The sequence below is a fragment of the Nicotiana tabacum genome, chromosome 8 (genome assembly GCF_000715075.1).
Source record: "Nicotiana tabacum cultivar K326 chromosome 8, ASM71507v2, whole genome shotgun sequence".
Taxonomy (NCBI): Eukaryota; Viridiplantae; Streptophyta; class Magnoliopsida; order Solanales; family Solanaceae; genus Nicotiana; species Nicotiana tabacum.
Window position 1 is genome coordinate 210,639,845 of NC_134087.1, and position 19,083 is coordinate 210,658,927.

General features: G+C 34.7%; 3 protein-coding genes across 3 annotated transcripts; 2 read left to right on the forward strand and 1 right to left on the reverse strand.

Moving 5' to 3' along the window:
* Positions 1-1,404: 1,404 nt before the first annotated feature.
* On the reverse strand, positions 1,405-7,429 carry LOC107781613 (anthranilate synthase beta subunit 1, chloroplastic). Its single transcript, XM_016602349.2, has 7 exons — positions 6,965-7,429; positions 6,482-6,552; positions 5,660-5,697; positions 5,452-5,562; positions 4,616-4,715; positions 1,870-2,005; positions 1,405-1,676 (listed from the first exon to the last, which is right to left on the reverse strand). Exons 1-7 carry the CDS (start codon positions 7,259-7,261, stop codon positions 1,569-1,571), a joined length of 861 nt encoding a protein of 286 aa, XP_016457835.1. The 5' UTR covers positions 7,262-7,429; the 3' UTR covers positions 1,405-1,568.
* A 3,654-nt stretch (positions 7,430-11,083) lies between these two features.
* LOC107781615 (uncharacterized) lies at positions 11,084-13,180 on the forward strand. The gene is made up of 4 exons (XM_016602351.2): positions 11,084-11,273; positions 11,366-11,681; positions 11,830-12,380; positions 12,561-13,180. The coding sequence occupies exons 1-4, from the start codon at positions 11,084-11,086 to the stop codon at positions 13,178-13,180; spliced, it is 1,677 nt and encodes a 558-aa protein (XP_016457837.2).
* Positions 13,181-13,403: 223 nt separating this feature from the next.
* On the forward strand, positions 13,404-13,736 carry LOC107781614 (uncharacterized). Its single transcript, XM_016602350.1, has one exon. The coding sequence runs from the start codon at positions 13,404-13,406 to the stop codon at positions 13,734-13,736; it is 333 nt and encodes a 110-aa protein (XP_016457836.1).
* The last annotated feature ends 5,347 nt before the right edge of the window (positions 13,737-19,083 follow it).

A 19,083-nucleotide genomic window follows, 5' to 3' on the forward strand; every position in this document is an offset into this window, starting at 1 on the left:
ATCTATTGGAGTTAATCGAGGTGTACAAAAGTTGCCCCGAACATCACTGTTATAGAAAAAATTAGAGTGTATGCGAGTATCCACCAATTGTTATATATTTTTTCGACTATTTTTTAGAGCGGTTGTACAATGTCATTTTCCCTAATGATAATCCATCAATATCGCTTAAATTAGATATATGCATATGGTGTTTGGTAGCTGTTAGGGCTGTTCATTCGGATCGGATATTCGAAATCCGAACCGATCCATTCAATTTTGAATTTCGGATTTCGGATTGGATTGGATTTCGGATTATGTTTATTAAAATTTCGGATTTCGGATCGGATTTCAGATTGGTATATTTTAATCCAATCCAATCCGAAATCCGAAATTATTAGGACATGTATAAATACTACACTTTAATTTACATCAACCTCCAAGTTATTACCTTTACAATTGCTAGATTTAGCTATATTGACACCATAGTACTCTCATAATTGCATAAACATGAATTTTTCTTAATGTATTGCCTCTTTTACAAAGAAAATATACATATTAGTTTAACTTTGAGGCATAATAATACGATCCGATATCCGATCCGATCCAAACTTTAAAATCCGATCTGATCCGATATAATTCGGATCGGATTCGGATTGCATTTTCTAGAATCCGAAATTCGAAATTCGAATCCGAAATATGCTAAATCCGATCCGATCTGATCCGTGCACAGCCCTAGTAGCTGTATTATCCCCTTTTCATACCACAAATAAATATATTATTAGTATTTCCATAATGTATTCAACTTGGTTAACAAGCCTTAGACCAGACATAGGAGTAGGTAGTAGGAGATGAACCTTTAATTTATTGATTGATTTTTGCTTTATCTTTTTTGGTTATATTTAATAATAAATAACTCCTTAAAATGAGAAAAGAAATGTATGATTTGGTTTCTGCCTAAAAGTAGATAAACATACAGATTGGCCAATCATATTTGGAATGAGTGCACTCACGTCGGATTTTATTATTCTGTTTTTTTTAATACATTGTTTATCACCTAATCCATTTGAGTTAGGTTTAACAAAAAGTAGTCCTTTTTGGCATAGAGGAAGTATAATTTTTGGACAAATTCTAACGGGGTTGGAAATTTTATCCGAGTTGTTTACAATGCTAATCTTCGTCTTTCTTTAATCGAAATTCGATTTCAATAGGCTTGTATAGTCTTGATATATGCAATTGTGATGTCAAAAAACAAAAAGAAAATCCAAGTCTTGAGTTAATCAAGCCAGTCAACACATATATAAAGATCGTTATTAGAAAATAATGGGCAAGCCGGTGCACGCAAGGTCCGAGGAAAGGCCGTTGAGTGTGATATAGACAGTCTACCTTAATGCAAGTATTAGTGGCTACTTCCACAACTCGTGCCCGTTATTAGAAAGCACAATGCAAATTAAATCTATTTCCACGACGAGAAGAAGAATACAAGTATTGACAACTTATAAATTACCTTTGCTAGTTTACAAGGAAAAAGTACATACTTTTGCATAGGTTATTTAGGCAAAATCATAATATTGTATATGAATATAGAGGGTCTAGTCTTGAGTTTCTGCTTCTTCTTTCCTCTCTATCATTTTGACAAAATTGCGAACTATTGTCTTGCCTTCCGTTGTGATAATACTTTCAGGATGGAATTGCACCCCCTATATTAAACAAGCAAGATGCAATAGATCAAATTTAAACATACACGATTCTTACTTTATTAATTCACATCACCATATAACATTTTCAAAATTTTAAAACTCTTCACCAAGTCAAATACAGGGCTCGGAGCAATGAATCGATAGCAGAATGACAACAGCACTAGTTTAGTACATAAAGGATGCAGATTTTTACCTGTAGATGTCGATAAACTTTGTGACGAGCAGCCATTATAAGACCATCTTCTGTCCATGCAGTTATCTCAAGAGCGTCTTTGGGGAAAGTATCCTTGTGTATTACAAGACTGTGGTATCTACCAGCTGTGAATGGGCTGAAATGAGATAGGTAATATCAAGATTTCAGCATAAATCAGACAAAGTTCCACTTATTTTAAGATAATAGAAGTGGCACTGATATTACAAGGACTTGTTAGACTGACATAAAGTAGAATTTAACTTAACCTGAACCAATTAAGTGGGTGGACGGGAAAGTTGCGCGATAGAGAAATTCTGTAAAAATGCTTTATATGTAAGAGAAGATCCCACAAATCAAAACTAGAGCTCCTCGGAAGGCTTGTTGGAAAACACCAGAATATCGAATATCGAACCATGAAAGAAGAAAGGCATGAGAGAAAAACATATTGGCTAGTGATTGTGAGGCCCCAATTCTTGACTGGACAGGACACCAAAGGCCTCTGCCCTTCCATTGTTTGGATATATAGAGAGGGAAGGAAGAGCTTTTGGTTTTTTCATGAAGAGATGAAATCAAGATAGAAATTTACCAAAAGAGGTAGTTTGGTTAAAAAGAAAGGAAGCTTTGGAGGCATTATGCTCACCAAAATTGACATAGTAGAGTTCAATCCTAAGTTTTGAAGTATCTGCGAAGTTCTCTCTTTGCTTCAGTTGTATAAGTAAACAATAAAAATTGTATTTGAATGTGTTGGCACACAAAGTGATAACAAAGCGACAAAACAACTGGTATGCTAAAATACGAAGAAAGCAAAATTTGTCTTGCTGCAAAAGTTTTTCCTTTAATGTAAGATAGGGGACATACAATGACAGCCATTTGAGAGATAGATTAAAGACCACCTTATAAACAATCAGGAAATCTTCTGTCCTCCCACTACCTGTGTATTTGTTATTCGCTCACCCTTTCCATTACCAAAATGTTTCAAGAAAGAAAGTCAGAGTGAAAAAGAAAGGACGACAAGAGAGTGATTCTACTGTCCGGAGAAGTGCATTATTGGTTTCTTGGGAGAAATGCACGGACAAGCATGAAGAAATATGAACGGTGTTACTCCACAGAAAGGGACTCCACCACTGAGTTCTCCCAAAGTATATATGGATAAGACAGTGTATTCTTAAAGTGATTTTCTGGAGTTGAGTTCATAGTTCTCCCACTATGAACTTAAGGCAGTCAAATTTGTTGAAGATATAGTGGGTTTCTTGAAGGTAGCAACTCGTGAAATGGAAAAAACAACTCAGCCACAAAAGGACCGACAGCACAGAGGTTGAAGTTACTGCGACTGTACATGGTAATGAAGAGGAGGAGACCATGTTAAAAAGCTGCGAGTAAAGTTACTAGTTCCAAGGAAGTGGATGAGGAAGAAGTTGAAGGTTCTGAAGAGCAGCTGTAGAGGGGTCAAGCTCTTGTTAAGAAGGATCCTGATCAAGAGAACCAGAGACCATCAACCCTGAAGCATTAGTTGATGAGATTTCAAGTATTGCGCACAAATGCGCAGTTTGCTCATTCAAGCAACAAAGTTGAGCAAGCAGAAGCTAACTACAAGGTTGAGCAGGTCAAGAGAATCTCACAGGAAAGCAACAACAACAACATACCCAGTGGAATCCCATAAGTGGAGTTTGGGGAGGGTAGTATGTACGCAGATCTTACCCCTACCTCGTAAAGGTAGAGAGGCTGTTTCTGAAGAATCTCACAGGAAAGCATTGGAGAAGAATTAACGGAGACAGAAATAAAAGGAGCTGAAGAAACTAACTGGAGTTCGGAAAATTGTGACACGGACTTTGAAACCAGCAGCTTTGACATTGAAATAGACTCAGCGGAATAAGTCAAGGAAATTGGACTGAATAACGCAATTATCATTGAAGTTTTTGCAGCTTTAGTACTTTCGGCATCACTAGTTATCATCTATGTTTCAAGAAAACTAAGAGGTTCTATTGAATCTCCTCCGGTGGGCATACTTCCCATTATTGCTAGTGTTGAAGGAAAACTCTTAGAGAGGCAAACCGAAACTTATGAGGTTTCATCTTAACACGAATCATTGGATGGTCGATCAGAAAAGTTTAGCAAAAGTATTTCCAATTCCGCCTGAAGAATTTTAGACTTGAGACACTCAGGCTACTACTGCACCATGTTCAAGTAGAGCACCTTGAGATAACACCTGCTATTGGATCCATTGCACAAGCTTGATTGTTGCTGGTCCAAAGAAAGAAGCACTGAATCCAAAGGCAAAAGATCACAAGCCCATTCTGCTTTACCACTTGCTCAGCCAATCATTCTATAACAGATTCTCTATTGTATGGAAGCTTTTCAGCTTAAAGGAAGGTCTTAAAGGAAATGCAGGGGAAGAAAGATGGACAAGAGGTCAAGAACGCAATGTTAAAAACCCCAGTTAGGCAATCAAGTCGATTTCGAGGTCGTTTTGTTAAGCCCCTTGAATATCTACTGTACTAGTTTTCATTGGTCTAGTGGAAAGAGCATCTCGGTTGTTTCATAGTCTTTGGTCTTCTTCAGATCAAATTGCAGGGTGATGTAGCTCGTATCAATCGCAAAGGAAACTAATTGTAACTTGTAGGAAATTATGATCTTAACTTTCAATGGAGAAATTCACTTATCTTGATTATAAAAAATAATCAGAAAGACCAAACTGCAATTTGTTATGATATTTGTCTAATCAATTATTAAATTAAGGAGAGCTTACTTTGATAGCCCAGCAAATAAGCCGTCTTCCCCACCTTCATTATAATACACAAGGGAGCTTTTCCCATGCATCACACCGTATGGAGCACGAACAATTTTACCTGCAAAGGAACAAATTCACATGAAAGAGGATTAGGGAATAGGGAAGTGAAAAACACAGTAACACACAATTGACTACTTGAATAACAATAACGAAGAAAGTAGAGATAATACTCCGAGAAGATTGTTATACTCAAAACTTTAAATACTTTTTCAACTGTTCTTTTGCACTGTCACCAGTTCTCCTCAAAGCATTATAGTTTTCTACTAGTACGATATGTTTCTCTGCTCTAACCGGTCAGCAGAACAGAAAATTTAAGCCCCGAACAGTACTCATTTAGGACACTATAGGACTAATTTCAGTCTTATCAAAACAAATGACACTAACTTTGCAAATATGGTACATATCTAATAATTTTTATGTTTTACCGTTCTGTACAGTATATAAAATTCATGTGACTAAAAACTTTCTTGGATCAAATGTTGGTGAAGATCATGATTTCGATATTGGAAAGGGATAACAAACTTTTTTTTTTTATAACCGTGGTGATCGGGCCAGCTTCTGCACACCTCGATCATTACACCAGGTACCTGGTATCTCCCACCAGCACAAATACGGGTTAACTCAACCCACCAAGGTATAGGCAAATAGGGAAGAAATCACCTAACGTTTTAAGGGCCTCTGTAAACCTAATTTTTTTTCTCTTTCTCAAATAGAATAGAAACAAACTATCCATCAGATAGGCCAATTATTGAAACAACAAAAAAACTCCAAATATAGTTGATTCAATAACACACCTCCAAAAGCCTCTCCAATACATTGCAAACCCATGCAAACACCAAATAACGGTACAGTTGGTCCAAGCTCCAGTACAGTTTGCAATGATATCCCTGAATCTTGAGGTGCACCTAATCCCAATAAAATTAGATCAGAAGTACTAATCTTTCCATAAGTTCCAGGAAAAGGAAAACAATAGCTTGATATTTTTGGGTAAATTCTTCTTACCAGGTCCAGGCGATATTAGTATTCCCCTTGGATTTTTCCTGCAACAAATTAAAGCAAAACCACATGGTATCAACTCAATCAGTTTCAGGGAGTAAGAAGGCTCATTCTTTGCCAGGTCTGAAGAAAAACATAAAATCCTCTTAAATTTTCGGAAAACCACCTGATTCTCTTTTCAATTAAACGTACTTTCTAGTCCCTTTCTTATTATTATTTTGCCAATTTCAAATAAGCATCTTGTTGCCAAAGCAGTTCCCCTTTAGATCAGGGGGACGGGGAACCTGATGAAATAAGCCAGAAATAATTAATCATTTGACTTAAGGAACCTATAGTGCATATGCATCTCATTCAGAGAAACTTAGCAATTCAATTTTCTTTTTGTCTTCTTATCTATACTGTTAATCATGCGCACACAAGTATGTACCCACAAAATTCTAGCTCAAATGAATTGATAGTTATGCAGTTATCATTCGACCTACAACTTCCACTCTGCTCAATGTGCAAGCTCAACAGTTTCAGTTCTACAATAATCTGTGCCGCTACAATTACAGTTATTCAATTTGAATGATCATGTCAGCAAATCCAGAACAGAAAAGACCAATCAAAATCAGATAACGCAGATGCAGCCTTAATTTAACAATTAACTAGTTAAGGTAGAAGCGCTGAAACCAAAGGTCTCAAATTTAAATTTTATGAATTCAAGCCTTACTTAAAGGTTGGTGAGCCCATACCAGCATTGCAAGTTAGCTTCCACTTGGTAAAGTGTAAATATTGTAACTACACTACAACAGCTTGACCAAAAAAAAACAGAACTTTGAGTATTACTTTTTCAGTTCATCCACAGTAAGCTCGTCGTTTCGATAAACCTCGAAATTGCATCCAAGCTCTCCCATATACTTCAAAAAAAAACAAGTTAATAAACACTAAAATAATAATTAGCCTCAGTATTTCAAAATCAATATAAAGCTACAATTTCAATATACTTCATTAGCAACAAAAAAGAGAGGCAAAATTAAGAAAACTAAGATAATACTTAATTCTTTTCTTAACTTTTTAAACTAAGATAATAACTCACCATATTTCAAAGTTCTAAGATCAGTTCAAACAAAAGATCATCTCAAGCTTCAAATACTTCGAAATTAAGATAAACTAAGTTAAAAATTTTGTACATTTCTCAATTTTCAAATATCAATTCTTTTCTCACGCTTCATTATAATTTTAATTTAAAATTACACGAATAAAGCATACTCATTCATTCATATTCAAAAAATCAATTCTCGATTCAACTTTGAAAAAGTTCAGCATTACCTGACAGAGATTATAAGTGAAGCTATCGTAATTATCAATAACAATAATTGGACTCTTAGTCCGTTTATTAGTATCCGATAATTCAACACAAGTAGGTGAGCTATTCTGCGATATAGCAAACGCCGTCCTTTTGAGCAATTTTTCACTTCTGATTCGGAGAGCAGAGCCTCCGGAGCTGGAGAGAATTGGAAAAGCTAGAGTCGTTTGGTGAGGATGAGGTGAGAGAGATGTGTTTTTGGCGTTGATTTGAATGACGGAAGATTGTGAAGAGGATGGAGGGACGATAATGCTGGCCATGAGAGATTGTTGAGATGAGTTAAACGTTGTCGTTTGAGGCTGTGACCTGACGCCGGAGATCTACAGCGGCGGCGGTGGAGGTGAAGTACAACCGGGGGTAGTGTGTTTATTTGCGGCGGGTGTTTTATAGAACTTTTGTCAAGGAAATTCAAAACAAAAAATAAACACGTAAATAAATAAATAATATATATATATATATAAAATTTTGATATTATAATTTTCAGGCAAAGAAGGATAACTCCCTTTCATCTAGGGCTATTCATTCGGATCGGATATCCGAAATCCGAACCGATCCATTCAATTTAGGATTTCAGATTTCGGATTGGATCGGATTTCGGATTTTGTTTATTAAAATTTCAGATTTCGGATCAGATTCGGACTGGTATATTTTAATCCGATCCGATCCGAAATTCGAAATTATTAGGTAATGTATAAATACTACACTTTTATTTCGGATAGCCAGACTTTCTTTGCATCTTCCTCCAAGTTATTACCTTTACAATTGCTAGATTTAGTTATATTGGCATCATGGTACTCTCATAATTGCATAAACATGAATTTTTCTTAATGTATTGCCTCTTTTACAAAGAAAATATACATATTAGTTTGCAACTTTGAGGCATAATCCGATCCGAAATCCGATCCGATCCAATTAAAATCCGATCTGATATAATTCGGATCGGATTCGGATTGCATTTTCTAGAATCCGAAATCCGAAATTCGAATTCGAAATGTGCTAAATCCGATCCGATCCGTGCACAACCCTACTTTCATCCCTTAGCTCCGCCTCTGCATATATTGTTAGTAAATTATAATGTAATTATACCTGACATTATTGCTCTAATCGAAGTATAATTAAATAAATAGATATATTTAGACCCTTCCAAAGTATTTTGATACGTGAGTGTTAAAGATAAAGTCAAATTAATAAAAAAAAATTACTAACCTCAACAATATGAATGACCCAAATATATAAGGATTGTCAAAATTCTTATTGTACATGAGTAAATTTAGATAGTTTTCCTATTCATAATGTAAAATAAGGCCCGTTTGGCCATACATTTTGGCAACATTTTTTCAAATTTTTTTTGAAAACATTATTTGTTCATACAAGAGGGGTTGTTCTGATGGTAAGCAACCTCCACTTCCAACCAAGAGGTTGTGAGTTCGAGTCTACCCAAGAGCAAGGTGGGAAGTTCTTGGAGGGAAGGATGTCGAGGGTCTATTTGGAAACAGTCTCTCTACCCTAATAAGTGGGATTATACTGGGTTGTTGTTGTTGTTGTTTGTTCATAAATTAATGATCTATTTTTGAAAAATTTCTGAAATTATTTTTCAAGTTCCCAAAATCTAGTTTAGGGTAGATTTTGGGTGAAACTTATTCTCCCACTTACAAAATTTCAAATTTTTTTCAAATAAAATGCATGTCCAAACATAATTTCAACTTCCAAAAATTATTTTTCAAAAATTATTTTTTCAAGTTTCAACTAAATCTATGTCCAAACGCTAACTAAGTCTTTCATTTGGTTTCTTCCTAAAATTAGATAACATACTGATTAGCCAATATGTGGCATAAGTACATTAAATTTGGATTTTATATCTTGTGATTAAAAGAAACAATAATATAAATGGAGTAATAGATAAGCATTTCAAGCATAGGGATTAAAAGGGAAAAAAAAAGTAGCTAATGAAAAGGACAATCACAAAATTAGGTTTCAATGTGATTATGAAAAAGTCATATAAGTTAGTTGAGATGAATTCATGACCAAGGATTTAGTAGTGCACGAAGAGAAATTAAAATTATTATAATCTTTACATTGAAATGGTCCTTTAATAGTGGAGATAGTCATATTTAGGCTGATCTAGTTATGGTCAGGAATACTTAGGATTAAGAAATCATAATTATGTTGGATTGGAAGAAAAAAAATTGCTCATTAAGGGGAGGGTGAAAAGTAGGGGTGTTCGTGGTTCGGTTTGGGTCGGTTTTTCTCTAAAAATAAACCAAACCAAGTAAGTCGGTTTTTCAAATATTGGAAATAAACTGAACCAATTAAGTCATTTTTATCGATTCGTTTTTTATTGGTTTTTCGGTTATTTATCAATTTTTTTTTTAAATATGAGACATATACTACCAAAAGCATATTCCGGCGACTACATTTTCAACGTAACACTATCAAATCAATTGTTTTTTTGATAAATCTATTGTTTACCAAGATATATTGATTATAATAATCAAATAGTGATGAAGAATTTAAGTACTCAATAAAATCAATTATTTTTAACATAAAATAAATTATCAAAAGAAGACTACCAATCAAACTAGAATGTAAAGGCAAGGAATTAAATTATTATAGCAGAGAACGAGATTAAAAATACAAATGATTAATATGTACCATAAAATTTTAGAAACTTTATATAAAAATACATATATATAGGTGTAATAATAAATTTAAATAACTACTTTTATAGTTGGTTTGATCCGATTTTTTCGGTTATTTTTTTTTATTAAAACCAAAACCAAATAAAATTTGATTGGTTTTTAAAATTCAAAATCAAAATCAAACCAAACTTAAAAGAGTATCGGTTTTTTGGGTCAGGTTGGTTCGATTTTCGGTTTGGTTCGATTTTTTGGGTTTTTATTAACACCCCCAGTGAAAAGGTAGGTAGGGGAGGAGCAAGGGTGGTGGTATAAGGATATTAATAGGAAAAAATTTACTCGCAATTTGGAATGTTTATATAAAATCGACAAATAAAAAATGAACCTTTTTTCATAAGATTTTTTTTGGTTTACACATTTATTACTTAGCTACAACGGCTAATGTTTAGAATTCGTTTGAGTTAGCAAAATATTTTAAAGTGGCAAAATTGATTTTATAAATAAATAATTACATGTTAAGGTAGAAGCGCTAAAACTGATCTATTACTTAGTTATTATATTTGGTGATTTATATTTTTTTTAATTAAAATGATTGAAATATTCTTTAAATTATTCTAAAAGTATAAACATAAAATTATTTTTACATAAAAAGAAGGAGCTAGGACTTTATTTGGGAAGGTATTTTGGAATTTATAAAAATATTAGAAATAAAATGGTAAATTTTTTTATCAAATCAAAAGTGGCTATAAGCCGATAAATTTATAGTTTTTGGTTCATTTTAGCTTATAAGTATTTGGCTTATAATCACTTTTAGTTTATACCACACAACAACAATAACAACAATAATTACAACAAACTCAATGTAATCCGATAAGGTGGGGTACGGAGAGGATAATGTGTACGTAAACCTTAATACTAGCTTCTAAAGATAGAGAGAACATTTCCGAAACTAAAATGTAAACTAAGAAATAATTATAAACTAATTTGACCGATTTACAGTCTTACCTATATTATACCCTTTTTAATCTTGGATTTCATAAGAATTGAGTACGAGTAAAGTAAAAGTTAATATATTCCAATAATTCCAGTGGTCTGTTATTTTTAGGGAAAATTTCATATTAAAACAACTGGGTTGCCTCTTTTTCAATTTTATAGCTCATATTTCAATTTACAATTGAGTAGCCCAAAAATTAGAGGCCCATATCCGAAAAAAGGGCGTTATTTCCGTTTTTGGGAGTAAGAAGCGGGATTTTCTTTGTTTCAGCTGGATTTTCTCTGATTCTTTCCAATTTTCTTCCCCAAATACTACAAAAACGAGATCTTACGATCAATGCAGCTCCAAAAACCCTAGAATTTCTTTTTCATCTCGAATTTCTTCAATTTTTTTGCTACAAATCAGCGCAATTCTCATTTTTTGCTGCAATTTTGATTTCAATTTTTTGTTCGATGGAGCTTTTTCCAGTTTACATTCTTCATAGTGGTGAATGGGAAGAAAACAAGTTTATCAATTTCGTCAGCGATTATGTAATAATTGAGTCGACATTCAGCTATAACAATTTAGTTGCAGCTATTTCGGAACAGATTAGAATCGATAGTGAGTTAAACACAATAGAGATTAACTTTCTCCCAAATGATGGTTTGCAACCGATTCTGATATACAATGATACAGGTGTAAAAGTGTATATCGAATTAAAGAAGAAAAGCTTGAATATCCCTTGTTTGTGACAGTGAAAGAGATTTATGATAATCGTTTAGTTGCTGCAAGTTCCAGTTATTTGGTTGCTACAAGTTCAAGTTGTTTAGTTGCTACAAGTTCCAATTCTATAGATGTATCCACAATTGATAGCACCGAGATTATGCCTGATATCAAATTGATTGAAAACACGAAACTTAGTGAAAACACGGGTATAATAGATAATATGTTGAACGAATTTATTGTGGAGGATCAAGTTTATAAAGATAAAGAGACAGTTATGAATGTGATGAAGAACTTGGCTGTACGCGAAAGGTTCCAATTCAAGGTGAAGAGATCTAGTGCAACAAGGTATGTCATTAATTGTATATTCTGTTATATATATGTATAAATATGTATAAATTAGTATATATTTGTATATAGGTATTAAAATTAGTATATGTGTAGTTATGTTTTTGTATACAAGTGTATTTAGAAGTTGAATGATCTTTAATCCTAGGTATCACCTTATGTGTGTGGATGACAATTGTGCTTGGAGTTTCAAATCTTATGCCGTTTTCAAGGCAAACATATTCAAAGTGAGAAGTTACAATAATAATCACACATGCGGCTATGGTGAAAGATACTTAACACAACGTCAAGCTACTTCGGGTGTAATTGCTAGTATAGTCAAGGAGAAGTATGTTAATCCAAAAAAAATTTACACCGCAAATGATATAATAGAGGACATACAAAAGCAACACGGAATTGAAGTGAGCTACATGAAAGCATGGAGAGCTAAAGAGATAGCAATGACAATGATAAGAGGGAGTCCGAGTGATTCATATAAGGAGTTGCCGAAGTATTTTTATATGTTGGAGCAAACAAATCCAGGAACGGTTACAAAGTTGCACAAATCAGAAGATGGATGCTTTCTTTATGCATATGTTTCGCTATATGCATCTATCAAGTGCTGGGAGCATTGCAGACCGATAATAGTTGTTGACGGAAGTTTCCTTAAAGCAACATATAAGGGTACCATATTGACTGTTTGCACACAGGATGGAGCTGGTGAGTTGACTCCATCTACCTTATTTATGCAGTTTGTATAATGTTATAGTTTCATGTATAAAAATGTATAGGATTTCACAGCTGTTATTTTTATAAAATTTGCAGTTGGTATAAAGTTGTATAACTATGTATGAGATTTGTATAATTGTCTAAATCCTAATATCTATTTTATATAAACAGGAAAAATCTTTCCACTTGCATATGCAATTGTAGATTCAGAGAATAACAAATCTTGGGAGTGGTTCTTTGTCCAGATAAAGGGTACTTTTGGAGTTAGGGAAGGGATGTGTATAGTTTCACATAGAAATGAAAGCATCTTCAATGCCACAAAAGCTGTGTACCCAGAAGTACCACATTGTATTTGCATGTTTCACTTGTGGCAGAATGTAAAGCGCACATTCAAAAAACATCACAAACAATTGAAGGATATCTTCTTTGCTTTGGCTAGAGCTTACACGATAGAGAAGTTTGAGTACCATATGACAGAGATGTGCAAAATTGATCCGAGGGTGAAGCCTTACTTGTTCGAAATTGGCTACGAAAGGTGGTCTAGGGCATATTCCAAAGTGAAAAGGTCGATGGTAATGACTTCCAATATTGCAGAGTCAATTAATGCAGCTAACAAGGATGCTAGAGGGTTACCGGTAATGCGATTGCTGGAGTACATGACAAATTTGCTACAACAGTGGAACAACAAAAACAGAAAAAGTGCAATGAAGACATCTACAGAGCTTGGCGAAAAGTACGACAAACTCCTTCGGGAAAATCTGATTGCATCGGAGCAAATAACGATAAAATGAATCAAATATAATGATGCTTGGCACTGCTGACTTGCATTTTACTGCTTGTATAAGTATGTATAACTCTGTATATTAATGTATAATGTTCTTTAACTTTTTTTTTTAAAAAAAAAAACTTTTGCAGGTGAGGCCTGCTACGGAGCAGTTATATACTGTGTTTGAAGGGGTAAGGCGAAATATAGTGTGACTTGAAGAGGGAACATGCAGTTGCGGAAAATTTCAAATGGATGAACTTTCATGTCCGCATACTTGGGTGGTTTTGAAGAACCAGCAGCTGAAACCTGGACAATATTGCTCTTTTTACTACAAGAAGGATAAACTCCTTAGAACTTATGAATTTCCAGTGAATCCGATGCCATATGAGAGTTTATGGGTAATCCCAACAGAGGTGATGGAAGATGTGGTCCTACCACCTAAAGGGAGAAGGAATGCAGGAAGGCCAAGAAAGGAAATACTCAAACCTGCTTCAGAAAAAGAGTCTAAGAGGGCGTTTTCATGTTCTGTGTGTGGACAAGGTGGTCACAATAGAAAAACATGTAGGAATCGACCAAAATAAATAGTTGGAAACATAACACTTCCTATTACATTTGTTGTCATATTGAGTAGTTAAGTTTCACAAACAATAGAGTTACAAATGTTGAGTAGTTAAGTTTCACAAGCAATTGAGATGTTTCATTATACATGTTTTGATTATCCAATAATAGTGTCTTATTGTTTTTAATGGTACTAAATATATTGATAGATTGTGGAAATACAAAACAGAACTGCAAACAATCAATGGTATTATATGTATATAGATGTATAAATGAGAGTATAAGTTTGCATAAATTTGTATAACTATGTATATTATTGTATACATATGTATAAACCCTGCTACACTAACAAAACTGCAACCATAATGAAAATACATACTTTGTTAAAGGACAAAAGCAACTGAAATATTCATTAAAATGTAATTCATTCACAGCCACAACGTATAATGACTACCACAAATTACACAAAAATAAAAATATCTATAATATCCTTTAAGGTTATCTCACAAGTAGCAGAATAGTACTTAGACAAAACTAGGCAACAACTCATGATACATAGAAAAACTATAGTAAAATGGAAAAAACAGAACTACTTTCTCGGTCGTCCCCTCTTCCTCTTCCTGAAAAGTCTCCCAGTGATTTCATCACCACTAATTGCACCGGACTGCTATTTTTTCCTTCCATAAGGTCGTTTAAACTGTTGCTCCATATTCTGAGGACAAGGAGGAGATGCAGCGACAGAATCATCAGTGTGAAAGGCAGGCACCACAGGCACCTCCCCTGATGCAACATCATCGGCATTAACTTCAAAAAACATGTCGATGTTCAGAGTTGACATCTCTTTACCAGTAGGGGAAATGTTCCTATAGTTCAACTACAAGAAGAAAAACTGGATTACAATAGTAGAAAAAGGAAATTGTTACATATTCATAAATATACATACAGAAAAGCTGAAATCATATATGAAGAAGTATTATGGTACAAAATGTTTACCTTGTCGTTACTACACATGATCACCCCGCTAGTCAAATTCGCATATGTTGGAGTTTCAGTCACTTTCCAATTAAGAATGCGTGGCACATTTGTGCCAACGTGAATATCTAGATGCTTGTCAACCATAAAGCAACACTCAAAAAACCATATTTGTAATGCAAGTGGCAAACCTCCAAGCCTATACATTGTCAAATAGTCACACTGTCTGTCCCTCATTGTCCCTAAAATATCTTCAAATGGCTTTTTCCCCCAAGCATACGTCTGATATTGACCACTTTCAATGATATCAAAATCATCTTTGTTGATACCATGATTATTGGCATCTGAGAATATGAAATGATGGACAAACACCATCAAGGCCATCTTGAACGCATCTTCGTCCGACTTCCAGTCCTTTTTCTTGAAGCGATCAAGAAGCTGCCCCCTCGTTATAGCCTTTTTTCCATCTCCTAGAAAGTAATCTTTTAGCAACCTATTAACATCTGGTTTGTCATATAAAGTGGTGTCGTCTTCTACACACTTCAAACCAGTGATAACAACAAACTCTCCAATGCCAAAATGCAGCAAACAACCATTAATTTTCACCCACAACTCCCTTTCCCGTCCTGGGTCGACTTCCCTCAATAATATACAATGAATAAGTTGATTTTGAATTTTAAATTGAGGGAGGTCCAAGAAGTACCCAAAACAACTAGCACGGAACATTTGAAGTTGCGTGTCAGTCAAACATTGCTTCAAAATGCTCACAATATCAATTTCGGTATGGGAACTAATCCTGTTGTGGAAATGATCAACTGGTTGTATATAGAAGTCCCCAACCTTGCATATGGAAAAAATAACAAGAAATAGATTAGGAACAAAAACTATACTAAAACATTTTATAAAAATGTATAAATCAGTGTAGTAGTACTTGTATAAAGATGTATAAACACCTGTATAACTTTGTATAGAATTGTATAAGCATGTATAATTTAATAGCAACACAGGAAATACCTTCAACTTAGATTTTCTCTCATTCAATTTGCAGCGAATAACAAACCTTTGTTCTTTCGATATGCAATCAAGACCACTCTCACCATCGTTCTTGATCTTTCTCCTTTTCGGTTTAACATTGGGGCCTACATCATCTTCATTAACTAAATCAACTTTCAGCTTTTCTTTTGATTTTTCAGGTCTCCCACATTTCTTACTCCTTATTCTAACGATGTTAACCGGAGTAGGAGTATTACTTGTTTGCGAACGAGTCATTCGACTGCTCTCTTGTTGCAACTTTTTTGTAGGAGCAGGAGACTCAAAATCATCATCATCGGGAGACTGGACATGCTTATTCGCTTCAGAAGCAGGGGTTGAGGGCAAGTCCCTCGATGATATAACTGGAGTGGGAGAATTCCTCGTTTGCGAATGAGTCATTCGACTGCTCTCTTGTTGCGAGTTTTTAGGAGGAGCAGGAGACTCAAAATCATTATCATCTGGCGCCTGGGCATTTACATTAGCTTCAGAATTAGTGTTTGAGGGCAAGTCCCTCAATCGTTTCGCATAATCGAACTTAACGCCTTTTCCAGCAACCTTCACCCTCTGCCCCTTGGAAAAGAGCCCGAGGCACCTCTTTACTGATAAAAAGAATAGATAGAAAGAATGGGTTGGCTTAATTTTTGCTTTTAGAAACAGAATTTTTTGAACGCATTGTCTACAATAAACCAAACAAGCATAGCTTTAACAAAAGTGAAGACAACTGAAGGAAAACACAAAAATCAAAATGTAACAAAACTCAAAAGTGAACCAAAAATAAAGGCCATGAACAAAAAGCAGAGGCCAATTTTCCCAAATTGTAACAAAACTCAAAAAATAAAAAATTCTACCCTAAAATTCGAAATAACAAAGCATGCAAACTGAAACATCAAGTTTAAGCCTAGAACGAAGATAGAAGGAACAAAAATCAAACGAAAAACACAACAACATTGTAAGAAAATAGGCATAATCAGAAAAGCAAAAAAAAAACTAAAAATAAAACAAAATTCAAAACCAAAACTGTGGTAAAAGCATAAAATAAAACGAAAATTACCTAAAAATATGATTGAAAGCTCGAAAAAGTACTTGAACCCAACAATGGAGGTCGGTTATCGTCGGCTCTGAGAAAGCGTGAGGAAGAGAAACAGAGAAAGTGAAATTTAAAATATTAAAACCGTTGTTTTAAGTTGTGGGCTACCGGGTGAAAACTAAATTTCATAACATATACAATCTGGGCTAAGCCAGGTAAAAGCTTCAAATATGGGCTATTTTCGAATGGCCTGTATGTCCCAAGTGATATATGATGTAATTTTGTCTTATTTTTAAGAGTCACAAATATGCAAAAAATTGTAGCTTATGAAAAGAAGTTGAAGCAGAACGAAAAGAAATTGTAAAACAATATACAGGTAGGGAATCACAGTGAACTCGACTAATAAACACAATATTGAAATGTGACTTATAAATCACAATAGTTGAATACGTTATATAAGTCCCATTCACTTATTGCGTTTTATACATCGGATTTATGTAATACATATAAGTAAATGGACCTACTTTCATAAACTTCTGAATGAAGATGGGGACTGAGATATTATACTAGGTGAAATGGGGCATCTCGAGGGTCACCGAAACTGTAGGTACTGTAGGCGCATTAAGGTTAAGGACGTCATGGGGGCTATGCATAAGATGAGTAGGGGTAGAGCAACCGGACCAGACAAAATTCCGATAGAATTCTGGAGGTGTGTGGGTAGAGCAAGCTTGGAGTGGCTGACCAAACTGTTTAATGTTATTTTTAGGATGAAGAGGATGTCATATGAGTGGAGGTAGAGTACGATGGTACATTGTACAAGAACAAAGGCGATATCCAGAGTTGCAATAACTATAGGGGTATCAAGTTACTAAGTCATACTATGAAAGTGTGGGAAAAGGTAGTGGAAGTGAGGGTGAGGAATATAGTGTCTATATCCGACAACCAGTTCGGGTCCAATGTCGGGTCGTTTGACTACGGAAGCGATCCGCCTTATTAGGAGGCTGGTGGAACAGTAAAGAGATATGAAAAAGGATCTGCACATGGTGTTTATTGACGTGGAGAAAGCGTATGACAAAGTCCCTAGGGAAGTCCTTTGGAGATGCCTAGAGGCGAAAGGTGTGCCGGTTGCCTATATTATGGCGATTAAGGACATGTATGATAGAGCTAAGTCTCGGGTTTGGATCTGAGCTCAGCCCGTTCTTCTTTGCTCTGGTGATGGACGCACTGATACAACATATTCAAGGGGAGCTGCCATGGTGTATGTTGTTCCCTGATAATATATGTTACACCCCGCATTTCCGTACGTAAAAGTACGCCATAAGTAAATTGATAAAAACTCGGAATAAGATATTACATCCCATATTTTCGTACGTTAAAATTTCGTCGTAAGTTGATCGACGTAAGTTCGGGAATGAGATTATTTTGGGATTAATAGTATCACACTATTTCAAACAAGTGATAAGTAAATTCGTGAAGGTGAGAGGGTAAGTGAATCGAAGAAAATGAATTTTCGTCCAAATTTGGCATGTTGGGATAAAAATTCGGGCCGAGCGTTAATACACGATATTTATGAACTAGTACCATACAAAGTATCCTATGACCCATGGTAGTATGATATATAAAAGGGTATTAAAAATAAGTAGAATTTTAAATAATTTAAGACAACTTTTAATTATGCGGGTAATTGATTAATTTTAGTAATCTCTTGAGGTTCAGATGATATTCATTAACCATATAGCTGATGATTCCTACATAAAGATCTTAGTTGTACGTTTATTTTAAGAGCTTGTTCCTCTGTCGAGGTAACACTTGACGCAGCTTTTTCCATCGGTGGTGAAACATTGCTCCGGCGACTCATCGGCGGTCATTTATAAAAGCCGATTTGATCTTAAAGACCAAGACTACAATTCAGGCGTAAGCCTTGCCATTAGAAATACGAAATGCTTACCAATTCCTACAAAGGAATACTACAATAAAACGCTAGAATTCCTACAAGTTTCAATAATTTCAATGAAAATTATTTAGACATTAGCAACGCAAGATTTTGCAGTTTTAAAGGATTACGGTGCAACCTTTTCCAAGAACATCATACGGATTTTTCCTTACACCAGGTATGTTAAGGCTAAGCTCTTCTTTCATTTGACATGATCTCGTCATTACATTCATATCCCGAAATTTATGTATATTTTACTAGTCTTGCAAATTGCGTATATTTTTCTAGTGTTGTAAGTTATAATATTCTCCTTATCGGGACTGCATATTCAGTTGAGTATTTTCTTCTTCCACTCAAAAGAGCAGAGAATTTATATATATACAGTATTAAAAGTATTTTCATTACC

Excerpts from the sequence above, each read along its gene's own strand:
- LOC107781613 (XM_016602349.2), bottom strand. The coding sequence starts at position 7,261 with ATGGCCAGCATTATCGTCCCTCCATCCTCTTCACAATCTTCCGTCATT. Across the intron at positions 5,698-6,481 it reads ACTGTGGATGAACTGAAAAA|GAAAAATCCAAGGGGAATAC; the intron begins GTAATACTCAAA and ends AATTTGTTGCAG. Across the intron at positions 5,563-5,659 it reads ACTAATATCGCCTGGACCTG|GTGCACCTCAAGATTCAGGG; the intron begins GTAAGAAGAATT and ends TATTGGGATTAG.
- LOC107781615 (XM_016602351.2), top strand. The coding sequence starts at position 11,084 with ATGGAGCTTTTTCCAGTTTACATTCTTCATAGTGGTGAATGGGAAGAA. Across the intron at positions 11,274-11,365 it reads TAACTTTCTCCCAAATGATG|TGAAAGAGATTTATGATAAT; the intron begins GTTTGCAACCGA and ends TGTTTGTGACAG. Across the intron at positions 11,682-11,829 it reads AAGAGATCTAGTGCAACAAG|GTATCACCTTATGTGTGTGG; the intron begins GTATGTCATTAA and ends CTTTAATCCTAG.
- LOC107781614 (XM_016602350.1), top strand. The coding sequence starts at position 13,404 with ATGGATGAACTTTCATGTCCGCATACTTGGGTGGTTTTGAAGAACCAG.